The 26,379-nt window shown below is 31.1% G+C and overlaps 2 protein-coding genes across 5 annotated transcripts; one reads left to right on the top strand and one right to left on the bottom strand.

The window, feature by feature from the left end:
• The first annotated feature begins 7,619 nt into the window (after positions 1–7,619).
• On the top strand, positions 7,620–11,743 carry LOC110640816 (pentatricopeptide repeat-containing protein At4g16390, chloroplastic). Of its 4 annotated transcripts, none has more exons than XM_021792327.2 (2): positions 7,620–9,776; positions 11,619–11,743. In XM_021792327.2, exons 1-2 carry the CDS (start codon positions 7,761–7,763, stop codon positions 11,697–11,699), a joined length of 2,097 nt encoding a protein of 698 aa, XP_021648019.2. In that variant the 5' UTR covers positions 7,620–7,760; the 3' UTR covers positions 11,700–11,743. The 4 variants fall into 4 exon arrangements, with proteins under 4 accessions (XP_021648019.2, XP_021648037.2, XP_021648044.2 ...); XM_021792345.2 differs by lacking the exon at positions 11,619–11,743 and adding an exon at positions 11,307–11,611; XM_021792352.2 differs by lacking the exon at positions 11,619–11,743 and adding an exon at positions 11,321–11,611.
• On the bottom strand, positions 11,486–17,063 carry LOC110640839 (microtubule-associated protein 70-5). The gene is made up of 11 exons (XM_021792365.2): positions 16,772–17,063; positions 14,352–14,437; positions 14,199–14,264; positions 13,941–14,111; positions 13,666–13,836; positions 13,427–13,582; positions 13,131–13,277; positions 12,956–13,027; positions 12,279–12,869; positions 12,038–12,186; positions 11,486–11,908 (listed from the first exon to the last, which is right to left on the bottom strand). Exons 1-11 carry the CDS (start codon positions 16,878–16,880, stop codon positions 11,890–11,892), a joined length of 1,737 nt encoding a protein of 578 aa, XP_021648057.1. The 5' UTR covers positions 16,881–17,063; the 3' UTR covers positions 11,486–11,889.
• Positions 17,064–26,379: the final 9,316 nt, after the last annotated feature.

Consider the following 26,379-nt stretch of genomic DNA (forward strand, 5'->3'; position numbering starts at 1 on the left):
TTGACCCTTATAATGTTTTTTCACAATTTCATAAGCTAAATCCAAGTTTCACACCTCAAAACCCTAATTTCCATTATAAATTTTCACAACTACCTTAATTAATCACTTTCATTCCTTACATATATATATATATTTTTTAAACATACTCTCTAGTTCACTCTAAGTCCATCAAGACACTCAATCATGTTCCTTCTTTAGGGCTGCCAAAAATCATGGTGGACATACACATAACTTTTATTCATTTAAGTTACAAATTCATACTTGTTTCAAGTCTCTAGCATGGGATTAAAGAGTTTTAAGTATATATGTGCACTAACCTCTTGTAGGGCAGAATTTTCCCAAGTTAATCTTCACTTTCTTTCCCTTTCTAGGCTGCCAAACACTTCCCAAGAGGTAGAGACAAGTTTTTAGTGAAGGGACTTAGGGTTTTGGGGTGAGGAAAGCATGGAAAATAAAGTTTTAGAAAGTTTGTTAATGGAGGAGTGAGGGAGGACGTGAAAAACGTTTTTGAAGGAGAAGAAGGGCTGCTGTTTCCTTTTTAATTCTTTGGTCTCTTTTGACTCTTTTTATTAGTTAATTTGATGGTTACTTAATTGTAATTGGTGGACAATTTTAAATGACCTCATAATATGTCATAATTGGCATTTTATTGTATTTTCTTTTCTTTTCTCTTCTACTAACTTCAAATTAATTTTTCATCAACATTAATTCATATTTTATGTCATAATAATTATTTACTCAACTGGACAAGTCGGCCAAAAATCATCTCTGAAAGCGAAATGACCAAAATGCCCTCCGTTTGGCTTAACGGGTTAAAATTGTCTGTACCGATTGAAAAAATTTTCTAAATATTTTATTGGCATTCTAATGCCATAGGAATCTCAATGACCCTTCTCTGGAGTCCCAAAAATTATTTTATGAATTTTTTCCCGGGTCTAGGGCTCCTCGTTGCGAGAACCGCAACTTACCTCTGGTTACCCATCGCTTGGGCACCGGCTCATTTGACTTAGTTGCATTTTATTTCTAAATTTTTTTACTAAATTTTTCTTATTAATATTTGAGTTAATTATGGTTCCTCACTTTAGTTTAAATATTTTTCCAGAAGTTCTAGCTGTCCGGACCGACACTGGTCACCGAATAAGAGATCTTGGAATTGCTACCGGGAGGATGTTACAACTCTTCCCCTCTTATTTAAATTTCGTCCTCGAAATTTACCCAATGTAAATAGCCAAGGAGCTAATACCTCTTTATTTCTTCACCTTTCCGTGTTATCCTACTTCACTTTCTCCTTAGTCTCAATCCTATCCTCAAACAGTTATGTACTCATCCTTTTTCATCTTAAATATAGTCTCCTTCTCATCTCCATTTGCTATCTCATTGTCTCTTCACTCTCTTATTCCATACCTTAACCTAAAATAAACAGGAAATACAGATCTGCAATAGTGTCACATCGACTCTTATGAATGCAATGCATGATATGCAATCTATCTAGGTCCAGAAACGCCTAAACCGTGCTCTGATACCACTAAATGTGACACCCCTTACCCGACTACAGTGTAGCTGAGCAAGTTATGCCACTCAGTGTGCCGGAGCACTCTATTTTATCTTAATTCATTTTTATCATGGTTTTGAATACAATTTGTGAAATATAATTCATTTAAGCCATTTATCGAAATTATTATTTATTTGAGGTTCCGAAAATTTTTAAAGAAAATCCGGCAGAGTACCGGCTAAAAATAGAGAAAACAGTTCTTCGGAACCTGTGAAAAACACTTCCTATGATCATATTTAATCAATCCCAACTCCAATTATCAACAAAGTCTCAGAATAATTTCAGCAATTTCATTTATTTCTCAATCATTCATCTCATGGTACTCATATACAATTCACATTTTGTATCACATCAAGTTCTGACAATTTCTTAACGATTCCTCTATTTGTCATTTCACATCATCATTAGACTCAAATCATAAATAAATTCTCACATGTGATTTATAATCACAAATTACAAGTACTTACATTAATACAAAATTATATTACATTTGTTCAAACACATATGATAAAATAAGAGTTTAATTACCAAATTTACAAAAATCTCAAAATACAAAATGGGACCTAGTGTCCTACCAATACACTGTAGTCTGTGAGGTGACACGGACGCTATGCAGAACTGTGAACTACCTTACCGAATCTGTGTTCTACTGGGCCCTCTGTCCAAATCTTCAGTACCTACGCGTTGCAAAAGCGACGCGCTAAGCATAAAGCTTAGTGGTGCCAATAATACAAGAAAATATAATATGCAAATAAAGATAATAATTTCCTTGCTATTGTGTTCATAATAAATGAATAATTACTAACTTATTGTTTAGTCGAGGGCTATTCATGTTTTATAATATTAACTTCTTCATGCATTTTGTTAATTATTTTCTTCATGATCTTGAGCTTCTTTGTATTTTTGGTAATCATTCCTGATACTTAATTTTCGTATTTTCTTTAATGATCAGTTCAATCACAGTTATACTTTTCCATGCCCAAGTAACCTATACTGGACGACTGGACTGGATAACGGGAAGTTGGCACTGGACACCGCGGTGCCTCGGGCCGTCATACCATGGGACGCAGAACGTCAACCACGTATCACGATCGGTATGGATACAAAGCCATGATATCACATAATCGGCATAAAAGCCATGAATACGGGCATAAAAGCCATGAATACGGGCATAAAGCCATGAATACAGGCATAAAGCCTTTCGCAGTACTGCTAAAACAATACCCTATTGGCATGTCAAACTATCCAAACCAATCACATTAGGCCTACTAGGGCATTTTGCATTTTTAAGTTTCATATTTTTGAATTTCAAGTTTTGGTGTCACTATTCATTTCATTGGTCAACAAGAAAGTTGACTTTTGCATAGAGAATATGTACACTGACTTTGGCACTTCAGACATACCACATTTTTCATTTAAAACTTGTTGGCATTAAGCATTAATACCATTTCTAAGCTTTAACCAAGGGAAACAAAATTTTCAGTTTTTGAAACTTAACTTTACTATTTCATTAAGCACTGTTGCAGTGGGAATTTTAGGAAATGGTAAACATGAAAGTTGTTCCTTATTTTGTCTAGTTGAATTTCCTTTTTTGAATCACTCCATTTGGAGTTTTGTAGCCCAAGTTATGGCCAAAATAAGTTTACTGTTCACATGCACTGTTCATGCTGAAATTTTGGGTTTTGGCAGATTTTGGTCCAACTTTGGTCAGTAATTTGACCAAGTTAAGTTCATAATTTGGTCTAACTTTCTTCATATGAAATGTTCTACCATGCCTTAGGTTTCTATCGGTTCAAGAATCACCTAAATCCGAGTTTTCTAGAGTGAGTTATAGCCATCCAAACATTACTGTTCAAATGTAAATCTGCAGAGTTGCAGGTTTGATAACTCAACTTTGTTCAATAATTTGAATGGGTTAATGGCATAATTTGGGGTAATGTTCTTTATGAAAGTTGTTTGTCTGTATCATATCTTGTTGCTGTAAAAATTTCAGGTCAATTTGACCATTCTACAGTGAGTTATGGCCAAATGAACAGTTACTGTTCATTTGGTCATTCTGCAGGGGCTGTTTGCAGGGTATCCGGATTGGGACCAACTTTTGGTCCTCTTGCTTTGCTCTTTTGGGCATGGTTTCTTCAGAAAAAATGTGCCATTATAAGCCTAGTTTCATGTCCAATTGTCCAAACACCAATTGGACCAACACAGCCCAAGATATGGCAGTCCAAGTGGACTGAAATTTGATCACTCTGCTTCTTGTCCTTAGCGACCTACACATTCACTTTGCCATGCTATATTTCAGTCCAAATTGTGGTCAACTTACCTAAAATGGTCACTAATTGACCCTTATAATGTTCTTTCACAATTTCATAAGATAAATCCAAGTTTCACACCTCAAAACCCTAATTTCCATTATAAATTTTCACAACTACCTTAATTAATCACTTTCATTCCTTACATATATATATATATTTTTTAAACATACTCTCTAGTTCACTCTAAGTCCATCAAGACACTCAATCATGTTCCTTCTTTAGGGCTGCCAAAAATCATGGTGGACATACACATAACTTTTATTCATTTAAGTTACAAATTCATACTTGTTTCAAGTCTCTAGCATGGGATTAAAGAGTTTTAAGTATATATGTGCACTAACCTCTTGTAGGGCAGAATTTTCCCAAGTTAATCTTCACTTTCTTTCCCTTTCTAGGCTGCCAAACACTTCCCAAGAGGTAGAGACAAGTTTTTAGTGAAGGGACTTAGGGTTTTGGGGTGAGGAAAGCATGGAAAATGAAGCTTTAGAAAGTTTGTTAATGGAGGAGTGAGGGAGGACGTGAAAAACGTTTTTGAAGGAGAAGAAGGGCTGCTGTTTGCTTTTTAATTCTTTGGTCTCTTTTGACTCTTTTTATTAGTTAATTTGATGGTTACTTAATTGTAATTGGTGGACAATTTTAAATGACCTCATAATATGTCATAATTGGCATTTTATTGTATTTTCTTTTCTTTTCTCTTCTACTAACTTCAAATTAATTTTTCATCAACATTAATTCATATTTTATGTCATAATAATTATTTACTCAACTGGACAAGTCGGCCAAAAATCGTCTCTGAAGGCGAAATGACCAAAATGCCCTCCGTTTGGCTTAACGGGTTAAAATTGTCTGTACCGATTGAAAAATTTTTCTAAATATTTTCTTGGCATTCTAATGCTATAGGAATCTCAATGACCCTTCTCTGGAGTCCCAAAAATTATTTTATGAATTTTTTCTCGGGTCTAGGGCTCCTTGTTGCGAGAACCGCAACTTACCTCTGGTTACCCATCGCTTGGGCACCGGCTCATTTGACTTAGTTGCATTTTATTTCTAATTTTTTTTACTAAATTTTTCTTATTAATATTTGAGTTAATTATGGTTCCTCACTTTAGTTTAAATATTTTTCCAGAAGTTCTAGCTGTCCGGACCGACACCGGTCACCGGAACAGTAGACTGTGCGGAATTGCTACCGGGAGGATGTTACAAATCCCAGGTCAATACTGGCGGTTCTGCCAAGCTATGGGGGATGGTCTTCCACCAGTCATACGCATCCCCCTGCAACAAAGACACTAAGTACTCGAATTTTAGTTCATTCGGGCAATGCAGTTTTTTGAATACTCGGTCCATCCTCTCTAGCCACTGCTCTGCCTCTAAAGGGTCTACTGTACCCTTAAATTTTGTCGCCCCGAATTGATGTTGTATAGATGATGTGTATGTGTAAATTGCATGAATTGAAGAAATTAGAAGATTAGGGTTATTGAGCCATGAAAATTGGAAAAAAATTGGGAAATTGGTCAATTGATGTAATTGACTTTAATTGAGTTGAGAAATGGTTACTTTGGACCATTTGTGATGTGTGTGAATTGGTAGAATGAGATTACAATTCAGATTGGTGAGAGTCACTATTCTAGCAGCTTGACCTAGGTCCCTTTCAGGGATCAAAACTGAAAATTTACTATCCCAATTGGTATGAGGTCAATTGGGAATGAAAATAGACACAAAATGAACCATTTTTTATTTAGGAATCATGCCCAGAAAATGACCATAACTTAGTGAACAATTAGGTTAAATCCGAATTGGACACACTAACCTGTACAAAAATGACCAAATGAACAGTAGTTACGTAAATGACTATAACTTGGTCTAGGAAGGTCCAAATGATGAATTTTATACCGATAGAAAGTTGAGACATAGCCTTACAACTTTCACAAAGAAAACAAACTCAAATTTTGACCATAACCTATTTGAAAAATCACCTGCAATCAACCCACAAAAATTGCTAAAATCCATATTTTGCCCAAGAATTCATAGTTAATTTAACTAAACACCATCAAAACTCTAAAGGACTATGGCTGGCAGAATTTCTTTCATTAAAATTCATAAATAATTTTTGTGTTTTCTAAAGTTAAATTCTTATCTTGAAGCTTATATCTATGCATACAAAGCCTAATTAGTTTAAAAGAGAGCTTACCTCTTATGGAGCTCTTCTAAATTCTTGTTTCTTCAAATCTTCTTCAAGTTTTTCTCCTTAAATCTTCTTCTTGAGGTTCAATTTGAGGTTTCTACTATTTTTCACAAAAGATTTATGGTGTAATTTAGGGTTTAAAAGGCTTAATAATAATCTTTAATGGAGGAAATTGGAAGAGAGAGTGAGGAGGGAGAGAAGTCACGGCAAAGGAAAAAGAAAAACAATAAAATTTGTTTTTTACTTTGTCTTTTAATTAGTATAATTATTCTCAAAATAATTAAATTAGAAATTAAATTAATTTTGGTGTCATGCATACATCACTTAAGTGATGTCATAATGCTTTTACTTTTTGAATTTTTCATTTTCATTTTCTTTTTCTTTTGTTTTCTTCACACTTCTTTAATTTAATTATATATTTCAAAATTTTCATTTCTCAGATTTTATTGGACAGTTAGGTCATGAGTCACCTCTAGGGGTGAATTGACCAATTTACCCCTTGTCGGTCTGATCCGGTTTACCAATAATTCAGTGTTTCTTTCAGAACCCTGACCTAATTATTTGACCTGCTTAACAATTCTTTTTTGTGATTTTCTTTTTTCCACTGTGTTCGCAATAGTCCTAAGGACCGCAATGTCACATTTTTTGGTTCGAAATTTGAGTTTAGACTGTCCTCGTAATCATTCCCGAGAAGGTCACCCATCGCTGTGACTCTCAGCTCATTTAACTTTTTGTGTTCTGTTTTTCTTATTTATATTTAACTATTTGACAATTACTAATTATTTGTGTTCAAGGCTTATCTAGGTGTCTTAGACGTGGTTCTACTTCTCTTACTTGTCCGGACTGACACAGGTCACCGAAACAGTAAAATATACCAGACTATGCAAATAAGGGTGTTACAAATTATATATAACTTTATGGTAAATATTTAATGTGGTTTTTTTTTAAGTCTTTAGATTATGTCAGGGACGACAATGTGTAAAGTACTCATGAAAATTATATACATAAAATATATTTATAACTAATAATTAATAATTTATATTTTAATTTTAATAATTTTAAAAGAAATTACCAGAAAAAATCTTGTACTTTTAATTTTTTTGTAGTTATACTCTATACTAATTAAATTGCCAATTGAATTATATGCCTTTCAACTTTTACTAATTATACCATATTATTTGTATAACATGTCAGCTAATGTGGCAGTTGACGTGCTGTCTCCATTAGTAAGATAACGGTTTTATTAACGTTATGGTAAAATTGATAAGAGTTAAAAAGTTTATGATTTAATTGATAATTTTTATAGTAAAAATAGAATTATAAAAATTTTAAAAATACATAATTTTTTTTACAGTTATCCCTTATCTAAAAGGTATAAATATTAGATTTTTTATTAATTAATTAGTAATTAATTTATTAATATTTTCGCAGATTAATTTCTTTTTTAGCTAATTTTTTAAAAAAATTCTTTTTATAGCATCCCATAAAAAATATTAGAACAAATTTACGATATTTATAGGGAAGATAGACCAGTATGTGTGGCCCAAAGCTAATATCGTAAAATTAAGAAACTCAAATCACAAGATCTCTGCGAATGTAGTGTTTAAAAAAAAAAAAAAAAGGATCTTTGCAAATGTGATAAGGTCTCTCTGTGTTCCCCCGTCTCAATAACAAAAGCTAAAATCTTGCACAAGGACGCCGAACCGGGAGAGAGATGGCATATAATCTCTGCTTTTCTCCATCCTCTCTCTATCAACCTCTCTGCAACTCTATCTTGTCTTCTAGAGATCCTAAACCAAGATACTTCAACTTTTCTTCTGGACTTACCTCTTTCCAGCTTCAATCAAGAACATCTCTCCAAATCACTCGTGTCTCTTTACAGGACCAAATAGCACAAGAAGCTACACAAGAACAAGATGCAAATGTCCAATACCCAGATGGAAAAAGGAGAACTTACTCTTCAAAATCCTACGCCTGGGTCAATCCCAACAGCCCCAGAGCTTCACAGCTTAAGAAAAGATCCTATGATACTAGGTATTCTTCTCTTGTTAAAGTAGCTGAGGCTTTAGATTCAAGTAACCCAAGTGATGAAGATGTTTGTAACATTTTGAGTGGTTTAGGTGGTAGAATATTAGAGCAAGATGCTGTGGTTATCATCAATAACATGTCCAACCCAGAAACTGCATTGCTTGCTCTTAGGTATTTTACAGAGAGACTAACTTTTGATAGGGAGTCTATTATTTACAATGTAACCATAAAAGTATTTAGGAAGTGCAAGGATTTAGATGGAGCTGAGAAACTGTTTGAGGAAATGCTCCAAAGAGGGGTTAAGCCTGATAATGCCACTTTTTCAACTATACTTAGCTGTGCTAGGATGTCAAATTTGCCTAACAAGGCTGTGGAATGGTTCGAGAAAATGCCGAGTTTTGGGCTTAGTCCTGATGATGTTACCTACTCAGCTATGATTGATGCCTATGGGCGGGCAGGTAATGTTGAAAAAGCTTTGAGTTTGTATGACCATGCCAGAACAGAGAAATGGCGTATTGATGCAGTGACATTCTCGACTTTGATTAAAATTTATGGGATGTCTGGAAATTTTGATGGTTGCTTAAATGTTTATGAAGAAATGAAGGCAGTAGGTGCGAAGCCCAATATGGTTACATATAACACTTTGTTAGACGCAATGGGAAGAGCCAAGAGGCCTTGGCAGGCAAAGAAAATATACAAAGAAATGATTGGCAATGGTTTTACCCCAACTTTTGGGACATACGCAGCTCTTTTGCGTGCTTATGGTCGAGCTCGATATGGTGAGGATGCTCTTGTTGTGTACAGAGAGATGAAGGAAAAGGGAATTGGTTTGACTGAGGTTCTTTATAATACCCTATTAGCCATGTGTGCTGATCTTGGCTATGTCAATGAAGCTATTGAGATTTTTGAGGATATGAGAAGTTCTGGGACAAATCCTGATAGTTGGACTTTCTCATCTTTGATTACCATATTTTCATGTAGTGGAGAAGTATATAAGGCGGAGAATATGTTGAATCAGATGTTGGAAGCTGGTTTTGAGCCTAATATATTTGTTTTGACATCGCTTATCCAGTGCTATGGGAAAGCCCAACGTACTGATGATGTTGTGAGGACATTGAACCGGCTCTTAGAATTGGGCATAACTCCTGATGGGCGATTTTGTGGTTGTCTTCTAAATGTCATGACTCAAACACCAAGGAATGAACTTGGTAAACTTGCTGAATGTATTGAGAAAGCTAATTCAAAGCTTGGTTTTGTGGTAAAACTTCTGATAGCAGAGAAAGGCACTGAGGGAAATTTTAAGAAGGAAGCTGCTGAACTTTTTGATTGTATTGGCTCTGATGTAAGGAAGGCTTTCTGCAATTGCTTAATCGACCTTTGCGTCAACCTCGATATGTTGGAAAGAGCATGTGATTTACTAGACTTGGGATTAACACTTGAAATTTACACAGATTTACAGTCTAAGTCATCAAACCAGTGGTCTCTACATCTAAAGAGTCTCTCTTCAGGTGCCGCTTTGACAGCCTTACATGTTTGGATAAATGAATTGTCCAAGGCAGTAGAATCTGGAGAAAATCTTCCACCATTGCTTGGTATCAATACTGGGCATGGAAAACACAAATATTCAGACAAAGGTTTGGCTGCAGTGTTCGAGTCGCATTTGAAGGAACTAAATGCTCCATTTCATGAAGCTCCTGATAAGGTTGGTTGGTTCCTAACTACAAAAATTGCAGCTGAGCCATGGTTAGAATCTAGAAAATCAAATGTAGGTGCTGTCTAGGTTGATATTCTCTTGTAGATTTTGCATTCCTAGAGTCCACACATTGTATGCTCTTTATCTGTTGTTGGCCTCCTCTCTTGATAGAGAACTTTTGCACTGTTACACTATGAAACCAATATACATGTTGGGAGTATTATAGAGTTGTTGCATAAAAAATAAATAAAAAATAAAAATAAAAAAAACCTTGTTGGCCTCGTTTGTGCTCAGCACTTTTTAATGTACAACATTCTTTTATAGTCTTTTTCTTAGGAGCATCTCAATATTTTAATCTGCTGGTTGCTTGACTTTTCCAGAAGTTCAAAAGATAAACTGAATTTTTGACTTTTAACATCAATTTTTATTTCTTTGACTTTTAACATCAATTTTTATTTCTTCAGAGGACACAATACAATGTAAAATACTCATACTGTAGACCTTTTTATGATAAATAAATATTATCAAAATGTTTCCTTGCTGAAAATGCATACTTCCGGTGACCCAATAGCGTATGTAATAAGTTAATAAAATAAACTTCACTTTCCCAATATAAAGAGCTAATAAATTGTAAGTGTGATGGCTTGCGCGTCAAATTGCTTCCAACGTGAAATCAATTAAAGCCACATTATGAATTGATGAGTAATCACTTGTTTACGATTCAAACACCATTGAATGATGGGGAACTGTATAGTACCATCACATCAACTTGCAGAGAAGAGTAGAGTCATCATGTGCAATGGAGAAGAAAAAGAATTCAAAGCCTCAACACTAGTTAAAAAGATCACTTCTGGTCGCTACCGTGGCTATAAAATTGTACCCCATGCCCTTCCTTTCTCAGCATTGCCAACCAACACCAAACTAGAATTAGGGGAGCTTTATTACCTAATGCCACCCCTTATGAAGAAGCCTTTTAGTTCCAAGGATTGTTTTAAGTTGGCCAACCAAACAACTCGTACAAAGCAGAAAGCGAAGATTGTGCTGACTAGGCAGCAGTTGGAGTTACTGTTAAGAAATGTAGAATTCATGTCTAAAGGAATTGCTGTCCGATTCTCTGGGAGTTTTAGGGAAGGGTATGGAAAATGGCAGCCATCTTTAGCTGCCATCCAAGAGGTACAGAAATTTAATGCAACTCTTCCTACAAATGGGACGTGTATTCATGATAGATGGTAGAGAGTAAATTCTGAATAAACAGGAGGCGTCTATATGTTTTGCCGCCTCTGTTTCTGCTATATTTTAATTAAGCAGTTGTTCATTTCTTCTTATTTGTTTACTTCTAATTTTTCTGAGCCAAGCTAGGAAGATCACTTCCTGTACATTTTAGATTTAGATGTTTATCTTGCTAGTAAATTATTATTCTGATGACAACTATGCAAGAAAACAAGCTGGAAGAACATGAAAGAGCCTTGTTTGATATTATTACAAGTAAAGGATTGTATATTTGCTCCACATTTATACATCTGAGGTTTTCTGTTTTAGTTTTTGTTCTTTAGGGAAAGGATCTGAATACCCTGTGATAGACCATTGAATGAGAAGTGCTCAGTGAAGCCTGCTTTTAATTAAGGCCAACAGAATACTACCACAGGAATTTAAGGGAATTGAACTGCAATTATTAATAACCAACAAATTCCTTATCCAGAGCAAAAGAGAAGATAAGAAGAGGCAAGATGGGGTCTATATTTTTGTTGTACACATAATTTTCCAATGAATCTCTCTGGCCTTTATTTGTATAAAAACCGTTTCTATGTACATATTTCTTGCTGAGTAGAACATTTTGTTTCCAATTTTCAGATCATCTGTATTGCTATTTATTCATATACACAAAGCAAACCAAATTGGAAATCATTCAAGTATATCTCAAAGCAGAAATAATTGCAATTCAACTCCATGCTATCAGGTAACAAGGTCAGAACTCCTTTCGCATTGAATCTGAACTTTATTTCAACTATCTATCATCACTAAAGCAGCCCCAGATTTACATGGAAAAATCAGAACACCAGGTTGAAGAATGAAATTAATTTAAGGTAGAATAGATTTCAAGTAAATCCAATCAAAGAATTCTTCAAGACACTTTCATTAACCTGCTGCAGTCCAAATAATTTTGAAGGTTATTTACTGTGTATCAATCAGGATTCTGAATTTAGCAATACAGTCATTTCTTGTTATGATCAAAGATAAACCAAAAAAGGTAAAGGTTTGAATTTACTTGCCTTCTAGTGGAGTTCATACTCCCAAACTTTTTGTTATGATCCACTTTTGCTAATACAGCTTCTTTCTCTCTGGCTGCAGTTTCTTTCTTCACTTTCTTCGATTCAACTTCAATAGCTTTGTTCAGTGCAGCAACATTCTTCATGAGCATCTGAAAATAATTTTTACTTTTTGAAGTGAATAACTCGTGATTGAATGCTTCTAATAGAGAAAAGAAAGAGGGGGAAGAGGTCGTTACTTCACCTGAATTTCTTTATCTTTAGCATCCAAGCTACTGTCTTTAGCCTCGCAAATCTTCCTTAGATTTATGACCTCCTTTTGAAGTCTGTCATATAGAAATCCTGAAACTACGTCTTCACATTCAGGATTGGTACTTCTCTTACAATGTAAGTCCTCATTGCCACCAGCTTTGTTTTTGAGTTCTGTCGAAATTGTTGTATCATCATTCTTATACATGTCGATATTTGCGTAAGTATTCGCCTTCAATTCTGTGTTTTCCTTTCCGTTGCTATCAATAATCTTACTCCTAGATGACCATAGACTATTTCTCAATTTGTTTTCTGCGTAACAGTATTTCTTTTTGAAGCTATCAGCTTGTTTCAGCTCCCCACCAGCAATGGTATTTTCGTTTTCTATGTTTGGTTGCTGCAAAGGAATACCTCTACTGATGGTGGAAGCCCTTGGCTGTGAAGTTGACCTCTTCCTTAATCCTCCATTACTTGTTAGAAATCCTAGAATGTTACTGGTTTTTGCTGGCTTAGTGAAGTTAACAGAGAAACTCGATACATGCTTTAAGCCTTCCTCCAGTGTCTTTAGCCTTAACTTCAACTTGTCCTGAAGCAAATTTATGTGGCTCAGAAACAGAACCTAACTGAGTAACAAGATAGATGAAATATAGGAAAATAGGAGATAAAACTTGCCTTGAGCTGTGCTTCTGCCTTAGCTGTTCTCTCTGCTACAGCTAACTTGTCTCTTAGCCGTTGCATCTCCGCCTACATATGATGAGATTAGAAACAACAGAAATGGAAACGGATTTGACGTCTTTCTTATATCATGATCTCAAATTGGTCCAAGAATTTTCTATGGTAAAAATACCTGCAGCAGCCTTCTCCCTTCCAGCCATTTCTTGACAGGCATGACCTTGTCATTTTCATCCTTCCACTCATTAGCTACTACAGTTGCTACTCGATTTGCTGAAACTTTGGCTCTGGCTAGCTCTCTCTCCAGCAATCTTTTCTCGTCCTGAAAAGTGAATCTGAGTGAAGACCAGGTACCTAGAAATCTATGCTGTTCTATTCTACCCCCATGTTTTGCAATCTATGCAACTGAAAAACCATGATTTCTTAGAAAAATATAGGAGTTGCATCAGCTCATATGAGCCTGAAACCTACATGTAGCTCAGAAATTTGTCGCTTATAGTCACGGATAGTATTGGCTGCAGCCCCACCAGCTAGAATTGCCTCTTCAAGCTCTTGAATGGTCTGGCTAAGCTTTTCAACCTCCATAACTTTTTGGCGATTCGTTTTCTCCAGAATTCTGTGCTCTTCCTGCATTTAGTACACTCATATTAGCTTGTTTACTGGATCCTCATGGTCATGTAAGAAGTAATCTGTCATTAAAGAAATCACACCTGGCAGATTTCTATCTGTTTCTTCAACTCATGATTTTGATTTTGAACCTCCTCTACGATTAAAGCCCTTTCTAGAGCACTTTGAAGGATCCGTTCTGCTTCAAGAAGAGCTAACTCTTTCGACTTGGTGAGGCGTTCCATTGCCTTCCTGTCCTCCTGTAATGCAGCAATCTGGAAAAGCCAAATTGGCAAGAAAAAATATTTAAATATGTAAATAAAATAACAATAACCTCAAACGAGCTTTTCAAAACAATCTTATTCTTTCAAACCCTTACCTCATTTTTATACATTTTAATCTCTGCCTCAAGAGGAGCTATGATGGACTCAATAGGAAGTGAATCATCATCCTTTAGATTTGCATGCAACCTTCTAAGAGTTGCTTCTGCCGCATAATGTGCAGCTAATGCATCTTTCTTTTCATTTATGAGTTTCTTGATTTCAAGATTCTACAAATGAATAAGAATTGGGTCATCTTAGTCCACAAGTCAACACATGAATCTTTTGCCAAAATTTCATCAAGTACTTCAACAAACCTTATGCTCTACAAGATTTTCAGAGATTGTGAGCTTCTCCTCCAGTTTATTAACTTCATTTCCAAGCTGAAAAATGTAGCAAAATGATAAGTAACAGTGCAATTGGATGGTATAGAATATGGCTGGTATGTGCTTAGTTATATTTCTTAGTACCTCTTTTATAGCCTTATCCTTTGAAACTTCTGTTGTTCTCAAAGCTTTAATTTCTGCATTAGCAGCTCCCAATTCCGTGTCTTTCTCTGAAACAATGATGGAAATCAATCACCATAAGATATGTGAAGTTGCAAATGCTTATTTTGTGCTTCTTGTTCAGGTATATAAGATCGATAAAGCATGAAAAGGGGTAAAGACTTTGTTGCAATGATACTCCAGTCTTCGAGATGAAGTCATGGAAACTTGCCAGTAGGCAATTGGTCCAGTGGTGCATACCTTGCAAGGCCATGAGTCCCCTATGCACCAATTAGGTGGATTATCCACCGATTGATATTGTGCCACCCAACTATAAATTAATGGCACTTTCCTCCTTTTTAAAGTTAGAGAGAGGAAATATTTTAATTCAATATAATTTAATATATTTCTTCCGTTCACATGGTTTTTATCGATTTGGAGAAGGCTTATGATAGTGTTCTAAGAGATGTCCTATGGAGAGTGTTCGAACAAAAGGGTTATTTATTAGGTACATACAAGTGTTGAAAGACATGTATGAAGGAGCAACTACTATTGTGCGCACAGTTGGAGGGGATACAAGAGATTTTCCTATCTCAGTTGGATTACACCAAGGTTAAGCCGTAAGCCCTTATCTTTTTATATTAGTTTTAGATGAATTAACGAAACATATACAAGAGAGTATCCCTTGATGCATGATGTTTGCAGATGATATAGTTCTAATAGATGAGACGCAAGAAGGAGTTAATAGAAAGTTAGAGTTTTGGAGAAGTACTCTAGAGTCAAGGAGCTTTAAGTTAAATAGAACGAAAATAGAATACATCCTATTGCAAGTTCAGTGAAGGCCAAACTAGTGATAGGGAAGGAGTTAGTTTGGATGGAATAATACTGTCTCAAAGTAATCACTTTAAATATCTTGGCTTAGTCCTTCAAGTAGATGGGAGATGTGAGGAGGATGTTAGTCATAGGATTCAAGCCGGATGGTTAAAGTGGAAATGTGCCACGAGAGTTTTATGTGATCGCAAGATTCACAATAATTTGAAAGGAAAATTTTACCATACAGCCATACGACCGGCCATATTATATGGTAGTGAGTGTTAAGCACTGAAAGAGTCGTATGTGTCTAAGATAAGAGTTGCGGAGATGAGAATGTTAAGGTGGATGAGTGACCATACTAGATTAGATAAAGTCCATAATGAGAGTATTAGAGAAAAGGTAGGAGTGGTACCAATTGAGGATAAGTTGAGAGAAGATAGATTGAGGTGGTTTGGTCATATGAAGTGTAGGCATACGGAGGCTCCAGTTAGACAAGTAGAACACATTAGGGTAGAGGATAGAAAAAAAAGGAGGGGTAGACCTAAACTGACTTGGAGAAGAGTAGTACAACATGACCTAGAAGCATTACACATTTCCGAGGATTTAACCCAAAATCGTTTAGAGTGGAGAAATAGAATCCATATAGCCTACCCCAAATTTTTGGGATAAAGACTTAATTGAGTTGAGTTGTATACTTTTTCCGTTCATTTTTATTTATCTATTTTTATAATTTAATCTTTTAAGAAATAATTAAATCTCTTAAATTATAATAAAATACTCCATAATATAATTAAATTATTCTTTATCTCACTCATTTAGAGAAAAAAAAAGTGAGCGTTAAGATGAGTTTTAAAAATTATATAAATAATTATTATATTCAATAAAAACAAAGATAAAATTGAAAAAAAAAATTAATATTATTTTATCTTTTTAAAAAAGAATAAATAATTATGGATAAAATAATTTAAAAAAAAAGGACAAAGTTAATATTTATGATTTATACTTGTATTAGCAGCACACATACCTATTGAAGAAATTAGAATAATCAAGTAGGTTTGTCAAACAGCACAAAGGTCAATACCCCAGAACTCAGGAAGAGAGTATTGAATCACTGTCATCCACTCTTTTTCCCCAATAATGAATTAAAAAGAGTACCAATTGCCCATCTAAACAGGTAAAAATAAGTGGTCTATCTCTGTTTAAAGGGAATAATTATCACTTGGCCCCAAAACTACACATTCATTAATTTCTCTAGGCACCACCTTGTTTTAACTAATAACTGTCGAAAACCCAAATTCATCCCCAGACCAAATCATGATAATTATAATTAAAAATAAAAAAATAATAATAACCTTAATAATACCAGTATAATGTTGTAATAAATAAATAAACTTCTTCAATGCAACAAAAATTTGAAAAAAAAATCCAAACAAAAACAAAGGCTTGCTCAAGAACTGGCCAACAGAGAGCTAAAATTTAAAATAATAATAATAATAATAATAATAATAATAATAATAATAATAATAATAATAATAATAATAACAATCGTGCTAGTGTGATGGAAAAGAAAAGGAAAAGAAATGATCATAAACCTCTAAGAAGGTTCTGCAGACGATCGAGCTCAAAGACAAGAGGGCCAGGTTGAGAAAGGGAGAGCTGTTGTTCTCCTCCTGCAAGAAGCTTTTCCTCATAACCCACCATGTTTATTGAGGTTCTTGAAATGCCAAAGTGAATATTTTTAGCAACACACACACTCGCAAAACACAAATAAACAAGAAGAAGTTATGGGGTTTTATATATAATCCTTGTTAGGCAAACACAAGAGATAATTGAAGATATAGACGAAAGAGTCCTTCCCTTTAAGAAATTGACCGCAAAGAGAGGAGTAGGACGTTGGACCTTCCCTTCTTCTCAAGCAAATATCGAAAATCACGTCTTGATAGTAACAGGCTACATGCTTTCTCTTTATTTTTTTATTTTTTTTTTCTATGAAACAGAAAAATTATTATTATTATTATTATTATTATTATTATTATTATTATTATTATTATTATTATTTTAAAGTTTAATTTAAGTTTCCTTAACTAAATGATAAGCTAACAACATTATCTCTTCGTATAAATCTTGGATACTCAGTAGTTTTCTAATGGGTTCTCATTGGTGATGTTGAATATTTCTTTTTTGAATGATAATTCTTTGGATAACTTAATGTTTAATAGTCTGAATTCATCAACCATTATTACCTACCTCTATGATAGTAATATTAGTACAATACATACAGTGTGTGTGTGTCTATATATATATATATATATATATATATATATATATATATATATATAGCTAAAGACATATTTGATTCATTAATTACAATGACATTCTTTAAAATAAATTATTTATGAGAAAAAAATTTAATTAAATTCTTAAAAAATTAAGTTAAAAAGAAATAAATTTTTCATTCAAAGTGTGAAAATTAATAAAAAAAAATTAATTAAATTAAATTTTTGTAAAATTTTTCGCTCCAAACAAGAGAGTAAGTTGTCTTTCAACCGTTGAATCAGATAACTAATTTTTTTTTTTAGAAATTTTAAATATCAATAGTTCCTTATGGTAATTAGAAATTAATTAATTTTTAGTGTCAAAAATAAATATTAAAAAAATTAAATGAAATTTTTATAACAATATAGAGACTAAAATAAAAATATAAAATATTAAGAGATCAAAGTTAAAGGTTAAATGACTAAAAAAATCAAAACATTTATATTGATTATTAATTTTAACCAAACTTTTTAATTTTATCAATTTAATAAAAAAATTCATATAATTTTCAATTTAGTGATAAATTTAATGAAGAACAATTAAACTCATTAATTTACAAATTATTCAAATTTTTTCATTTTTATGTTATCAATTTTAGCTAATCTATTTAATTTTATTAATTTGTTTAATAATTTTAACAAACTTACTATTAATAAAAAAATATAATAATTGAATAATATATTTAATATTGATATTTTTAATTTTAAATTTTTTTCTCCCTTTCTGTTATACTTTTAATTCACATTTTTTCATCATTTTATCTCAAGTTTAAGGCCTAATAAATGAAAAAAAAATCAAAATTTTGAATATAAAATATTAATAAATCAAAATAAATCTAATTATAATTTTCAAAACAGTAAATATTTTATTCGGTAAAATAATATTTTTATTTAATTTATTTAAAATAGTTACTTAAATAATAAAAAAAATTAAAAAGGTTGGCTAATATTAATAATGTTGATAAATATTTGAATTATTTTTATTAATTAAATCATCTAATTAGGCCAACTTTAAAAATTAAAATTAATGTGAAAGTTTGAGATTAAATTAATAAAATTAAAAGATTTTTGCTAAAATTGAAAAGGCTTAAAAGGTTTTATTTTTTTAATTATTTAGTTTAAATTAAATAATATAAAATATAAATAAAATTTATATCAAAATGCATAAGTCAAAATAAAAAAAAAATATTAGAGGGCAAATACTAGTTTTTTAAAAATAACAATACACTAAATTTTATAATTCAAAATTTTAAATTTAAAAATTTTAAAAGGGAAAACAGTAATTTCATTAAAAAAAATTGAGGATAAAATTATAATTTTGAAAAGATTTGGTTACTTGCAACGTGGCTTCGCCTCTGCTTCCGATTTAATAATTTTTTATGTATTAAAAAGAAAATGTATCTTTGTTTATTATATATAAGTACTCTCCTCTTTTAAAAATTTCAATATTGCCTAAAAAAAACTTAAAATTATATAGCTGGTTGGTCTGAACATTGTTTTTTATGAATATAAAATCAGAAGCGAAAAAATAACATCTTGAATTTAATCGAAGTTAAATAAATAAAGAAAAGATTAGTAACCTTTTTTTTATCATTTGATATTTTACAGACTAAAAAAATTATTTCATCAATTAATCAATTTTCTAAAATATAGTTGTTTTAATGTTTTGTAACAACAATCAAAATATAGAAATAAAATTAAATTATTGAACTAAAGTATTTGTAGCACGAAAAATTGAGTTTTCACCCCAATAATATCCTTTAAAAAACATGGCTGTCAATGAGTAAATAATAGATTCTCAACAATAGTAAGTATTCTTTATATATATATATATATATATATATATATATATATATATATATATAATTAGCTCTTATTGTAATTCGAACTTAAAACTTCACAATTCTTGAAAAGGTAATTATTATACATAATTACTTAAATTATGAGTATTTTTATTAAATTTATAAAATTTTAATTTTTTTCATAAAAGTCATTATAATTGAAAATTTAAAAATTTTTAAGTTAACAAGTTGATCTATCAATTATTTTACAAATAAAATAATCTGACTAGTGATCGGTGGAAAAGAATGAAAAAAGAAAGGGATTTTATATTGAGAGGAATAGCTGAATATGTTTTATACTTTTTTTTTAAATTAATAAAATATGATAATTTTATTTATAAAATAATTAATAAATTAATAGATTAATCTAAAAAATTTTAATTTCTTGTCACAATGATTTTTTTAAATTAAATTAAAATTTAATAAATTTTATAAAAGAAATTTTTATGAAAATACTCATAAAATTAAATGATCGCACTTGATATTTACCTCAAAATGATTCTAATAGAATGATCTTCTAATTTTATTATAGTATATTTGATTTGACTAGAAATCAAATTTTAGAGCTCACTCTAGAGACAACGATAATATCATTGAACTAAAGTTAAAACTGTTTTTCGATTGATGGGTAATATAATTATGTAAATTAAGTAAATTGAAAAAATTAAAGAACAGAAAAATAAAAATTAAAGGAAAGAAAAAAAAAAAAAAAGATGCATTAGGCTTGACTAATAACACAACTTCGGCCCTCTCTCTCTCTCTCTCTCTCTCTCTCTCTCTCTCTCTCTCTCTCTCTCTCTCTCTCGCTTTTTTGGTTATTTCTTTACTAAGCAATGAAAAGTTTTTCAAAAATGACTTTTAAGATCCATTAATGCACTTTTAATTAGGTGCAATTATTAACATTAACTATGCAAGATCTTTTCCCTTAGATTTTTATGCTAAGTTTGGCATGGTCACTATGCCTAGTTGATAGGTTGTAATATTAATTAAAGCTTGATTTGTTTTACTAGAATTATTTTTTTGAAAATTATTTTTATATTTTTTAATGTTTAAAATATTAAAAAAATTATTAATGAAAAATGAATCATATAAATATATATTATTAATTTAATTAAATATTTTTTTAAAAAGATAGCTTTTTTTTTTAAAAATTATTTTTTAAATTTTAATAATCTTATTAAAATATGAAAATACTTATAAATAAATGATATAAACATATTACTTTAACATTGAAAATAAATAATGTGTAGCATATTTATAAAAAATATTTTTTTTCATAAATAATTTTTATAAAAAAATATTTTAAATATATAAATTATTTTATGTAAAATAAATAAGATTTTTTACTAAATTTTTTTTGCCTTTGATTTTTATGCCAAGTTTGACAATTGTTAACTATGCCCAGTTTGGCAAGTAGTAACATTAATTAACATTAAATTTACCAGATTTTTTTGCCTTTGATTTTTATTGCTAAGTTTAACAATCGGTAACTATGCTAAGTTTCGCTATGCTATTGGGTTTGGCAACTGATTTTACAGAAGAAACTTCTTTTCCTTTAAGGTCTAATTAGCACTCGCGGCCAGCCAAAGCCATATTACTGGATATTAAAAAAAAAAAAACACATAATTAATAAAGATACTTGTGATATATATATAGCCATAACGAAGATACTTATGAGCATTGCTGTGATATTTATTACCATAATGAAGATAATTATGAGCATTGTCATATCACTCATCAATTCGTTCACTTCTATCTATAATTAAGGTTTTTTCTGTGATAAAGAGTTTGTTTAGTTTAGTTTAGTTATAGGATATAATTGATATTTTGATGCTATTTGGATGAAATATTTAATTTGACAGTTAAAATATTAACACCTGAAAAATAAGAAATTTGATATAGCAGTCAATAGGTGAAAGTTTGTCATAGATATAGGGATGACATCGGATAGAGTATTAACAAAAATTACTCTACTCGAATTCGAACCTGTTAAATATTATTAAAATCTGAATTTATATTAAACCCATTTAAAATTTATTCTCAACTACTCAAATCCATTCTAAACTCAATTATTATTATCCGAAAAAATTCGAACTCATTTAATTTATATATTTTAATTAATATTTTGTATAAAAAATTATTTTAATTAATAATTTATATTTTAAAATTTTAATAATTTCATAAAATATTTAAATTCTATTTTATTCAAAATAAAATATATAAAAATTTATAAATATTATTATAAAAATATATATTTTATATTTAATTAAGTATTTTACAAACAGATTTGGGTAACGGATATCCAACATAGAAAACTCGAACCCGATTCAAACCGCCACGGGTATTATTTTTCAAACCCGAATCCTCCCCAAATCTAATTATATAATACCCAAACTCATCCTATTAGGGTTTCAGTATGATCGGATACCCGTAAAAACCCGATCCATTGCCATCCCTACACAGATCAAGTAGACCACCAAATCTCACACTAAGCGAAAAGTAGCCTGGCCCAAACCTAAACTAAGCAATAGCAAAAGAACAATATTAAACCAAGCATAAAGTGTACCAAACAGAGACATCATAAAAAAAATAAGATAAAGATACGTTAACGGAAGATATTCTTGGCTTGATAAAATCCCCAATTATCTCCATAATAAGGGCAATAGTTATTTCCCTTAAAGCTTATAAATAACAAAGAAGACAGAGGACACAAGTACACAAATTCTCATTCTCAAATCTTATTACAATTCCTCTTCATATTTTCACTTCCAATTTTTTTACTTGAACGACGAAGTGGCTAGCTAGAAAGCCACTCACTTCACCTTTTTTTTTGTTGCAGATCTACTAGAAACTCACGGCAGTATCATGATTGATAGTAGATGATTGATAGCTAGTAGCTTATAGCTTATTATAGTTCATATATCCTAAACATTTGATAAAACTATATCTAGTTGTGAGTGATGTGTAAAATGACTAATAAGTGTGTACTCCATATTATTTATTTTATTATTAAAATAGACATATGATTATTAATATAATTATTAATTTATTATACAATATATTAATAATATAATTATTTTCTAAGTATATATAAAAAAACATTATAATTATTATATTCATAATATTTTATATTTAGTTATTATTATTATAATTTTAAATAATCAAAATTATTTTAAAGACACAAAAATTTTATAATTAATAAAATTTTTAAAAGGGTAGTATGGTTTAAATAAAAAATAAAATCAAATCAGCTATCAATCAATAGAAATAGTTATAAAAATAGAGAAAAATACAAATTGTAACTTATGATATCTTATCAATTACCTATCAACACTATTTTTAGAACTTTAACAAACATCTTAGTTTACCTGTTTGGGTGTATATCAGCTGTCAGCTGTATCTAAAAGGTGAACTAAATACCTTCTAAGAAAGTAATTATTATCTCTGTCCACTTTTATAATTTACTTTTTAAAAGTTATTTTATTCAAAATCATCTATCACTTTAAGAAGATTAATGTGCGTTAATTAAAATTTTTTTTTTATTTTACTCTTATCTCCACTAAGAACAATAATTATTTTTATAATTTTCTATAATTGATCTTAGCACCTCCATCTCTCTCTCTTTTAATTAAGTGAGATAAAAGGTAATTTAGTTAAATTATGAAAATTTTCATTATAATCTCGGTGATTTAATTGTTTTCTTAATAACTGTGCAAAAACTTTAAACTACAGATAAAAGTGGATGAATGTAATAAATCACTTAAATTATAATAAATTACTCTTTAATTTGACTAAATTATTATTCATCTTACCTAATTAAAATAAACAGAAGGGAGGTGCTAAAATGAGTTTTAAAAAATTATATAAATAGTTATTGTGTTTAATATAGGTATGGGTAAAATAATAATACTCCTTGATCTTCTCAAAACAATAAATGATTATGAATAAAGCAACTTCTAAAAAACGACAAATAAAAATAGATGGGGGAGTACAATATGTATACTTGTTCTATAAAATATTTTTAAAAAAATTACTGTATACTTGAGCTTTATTGTGATATTTATAATCATAATTAAGATACTTGTGAGCATTATTGTGATATTTATTGCCATAATGAAGATACTTATTATAAGCATTGTTGTGATTTTCCTTTCGGGTATGGTCTTTCTACCTAACATTTAAGACCAATCAAGACCATAATTAATGAAGATATTTGTGAGCATGAATTATTATCATTTTTACGAGCATAATGAAGATATTAGTATTTTTTTTTAATATATATATATATAAGATGCTGTTCAATCATTCCCTTAACTTTGAGGAGGTAAAGGGAGTATTGTGTTATTTACAAGCATAACGAAGATTTATAGTCAAATGCATTAATTGCCATTGTATTTTCACTGAAAAGTTTAGTGATACTTACATTTTAATTTTTATTAAATATAAATTAACTTATTTAATATATATATATATATATATATATATATAATTTGACATAGTCGTTTCAACAATACTAATGTGAATTAAAATTTTCATTTGAGAGAGATATCTGAGAGATATGGTGGAAATAAATTAAAAATAAAAAAGTTACTTTATTATTTAGTCCCTAAGTTTTGTTACTAATAATAATTTAATTCTTATATTTTTGAAAATTAAATTATTTAGTCCATTAATTTTAATTCTGTCAAAATTGAAAGTCTCTCTATTTAATCTAACTATTAGTCTCACTGATTTCAATAGTTCAAGGTAAGAGAAAACTTTAAATGCTTAAATTAGCTTTCCCCATTCTCTCTCTTAGCTTTCCCCACTCACTCACTCACTCTCTCTCTCTCTCTCTCTCTCTCTCTCTCTCTCTCTCTCTCTCCCCTCTCCCCCCCACCCACCCCCCGCTTCTGACCTTGACATCACAACCACCATCTGTACTCCACCTGTAACACCCCCTTACTTAGTCTACAGTGAAAATGAGTAAGGAGATATCATATTCGGTGCACGGAGCACCTATCTCTGTCTATTATTTATTTTGCTTATTTTCTTACCAATTTATTTATATTATAATCTAACTGCTTTTATTAAAAGGAGAAACTGCAAGAGTTTTCCCTAAATTTCAACATTTCAACTATTAAAATATTTTCATAACCTGTGCAAGTCTCAATTTCTACATCATTTCTATCAAATAATAATCATCAAATTTCTCATCAATATCAATTCTTCATTCACATCTCATATACACAAGGAATATTTATAATTTTTTAATTTTATTAACCACTCATGTGGCTAAATTAAAGTTTACATACCTATGATTGCAATTTCCAAAAAATAAAGTTTATATAATATTGTTTACAACATAAGGTATACACACATAAGGTATACACGCATGTGAGTAACACTATACAATGAAGATGATGAAGATGCATCTACCCAAAAGTCTGAGATAAGGTGACTGTCTACTTTTCTGCAGATCCAATCTATCCCCTGACAGCCCCTATCTACTGTACCTGCATGAGAAAACAAATCTTCGTGCTAAGCTAAATAGCTTAGTGGTACACTCTTAATTTAGAACAAAAAAATTTTCCTTGCGCACATTAACACATAAAAAGTTCATAATATTCATACAAGTGTAATTAAAAGATTTAAAGCAATAATATAACATCATGACGTACATAAAGGCCAATAAGTACTTGTTAATCATACCATTGAATGAGATTAAATGCACTTTATCATAACTTATTTGAAATTATTATCTCTATGATCACAATTGGAGACTTTACTCCAGTACTCATAGTGACCTATGACAGATGGCATATAGATTGAATAATGAGACTCATGACACTGACCACTCGATGGTTCTGATCGATTTAGCACAGGCTTACATTCTTGGTACTAACCACTCGGTGGCTCTGACCAGTTTAACACTGATTTTCATTTTTGGTAATGATTACTCGGTGGCTCTGACCGGTATAACACTGATTTTCATTCTCGATACTGACCACTCAATGGCTCTGACCGTTAGCATGCTCACTTATCCAATTTTATGCCCATTGTCTAGGCTTACTTGGCTCATCTTTCATAAATTCTAGATTTGGTATCTCAACTTCCTTAATAGATTTGGCTAAGGTACAATAGGAATTAGGCCATACCTTCTTCATGAGAATTGTAGATCTATGACTTATGTTTATTTTGGCTTTGGAATCATTGAATTTGCATTTGTGTAGCTTGAGTTATGGCCATTTTGCCAAAACTATTCCGGTGACCAAATCTCAGTTTTTCAGGTCACTTTCAAAATCTAGGCAGATTTCTGGACTCACTTTGTCAAGCAAATTTGAATAGGTTACAGTCATAATTTAGCATCATGGTCCCCATATGAATTGTTCTCCTATCTCTCAAGATTACACAAGTTCAAGAACTACTCAATTTGGAGTTTTGTAGAGTGAGTTATACTCAATTTAGTGCTTATTATTCATTTGGTCATTTTTCAGGATTTCAATTTTGTATTGCTAGATCTCAGCCATAATTCAGGTATATTCCAGTTAGTTTCAGTCATAATTTGTCAAATTGGCCCTCATAAAAGTTGTTCCTCTATGTCTTAGCTTTCCAACAAGGTAAGAGTCACCTCATTTGGAATTTTATACAGTGAGTTATGTCCAAACAAACAGGACATGTTCAGATACATTCTTTACAAATCGCAGGTCAGGTTTTGGGCAGTTCTTAGAGTCCAGATTTGAACAAGTTACAATCAGAATTTGTCATTTTGTTCTCCATGAAAGTTGTTTCTTTATGTCTTAGCTTTTCAACAAATTAACAATCATATCATTTAGAGTTTCCTAGGGTAAGTTATACCCATTTAAATCTGGACTATTTAGAGTGCCCTGCTCCTAGGTTTCAGGTTTTGTAACTCAATTTCTAGCAATTTTTCAAGGTATTTACACATAGAATTAGAGCCACTTGTCTTCATGAAAGTTTTAGCATTATATCTTAGCTTTAATTTTCCTAAAGTTTCAAGTCATTTGGAATTATATAACTCAAGATATGGACTTAAAAGTCCAG

This window comes from Hevea brasiliensis, chromosome 5, assembly GCF_030052815.1.
Source record: "Hevea brasiliensis isolate MT/VB/25A 57/8 chromosome 5, ASM3005281v1, whole genome shotgun sequence".
NCBI classification, from domain to species: domain Eukaryota; kingdom Viridiplantae; phylum Streptophyta; class Magnoliopsida; order Malpighiales; family Euphorbiaceae; genus Hevea; species Hevea brasiliensis.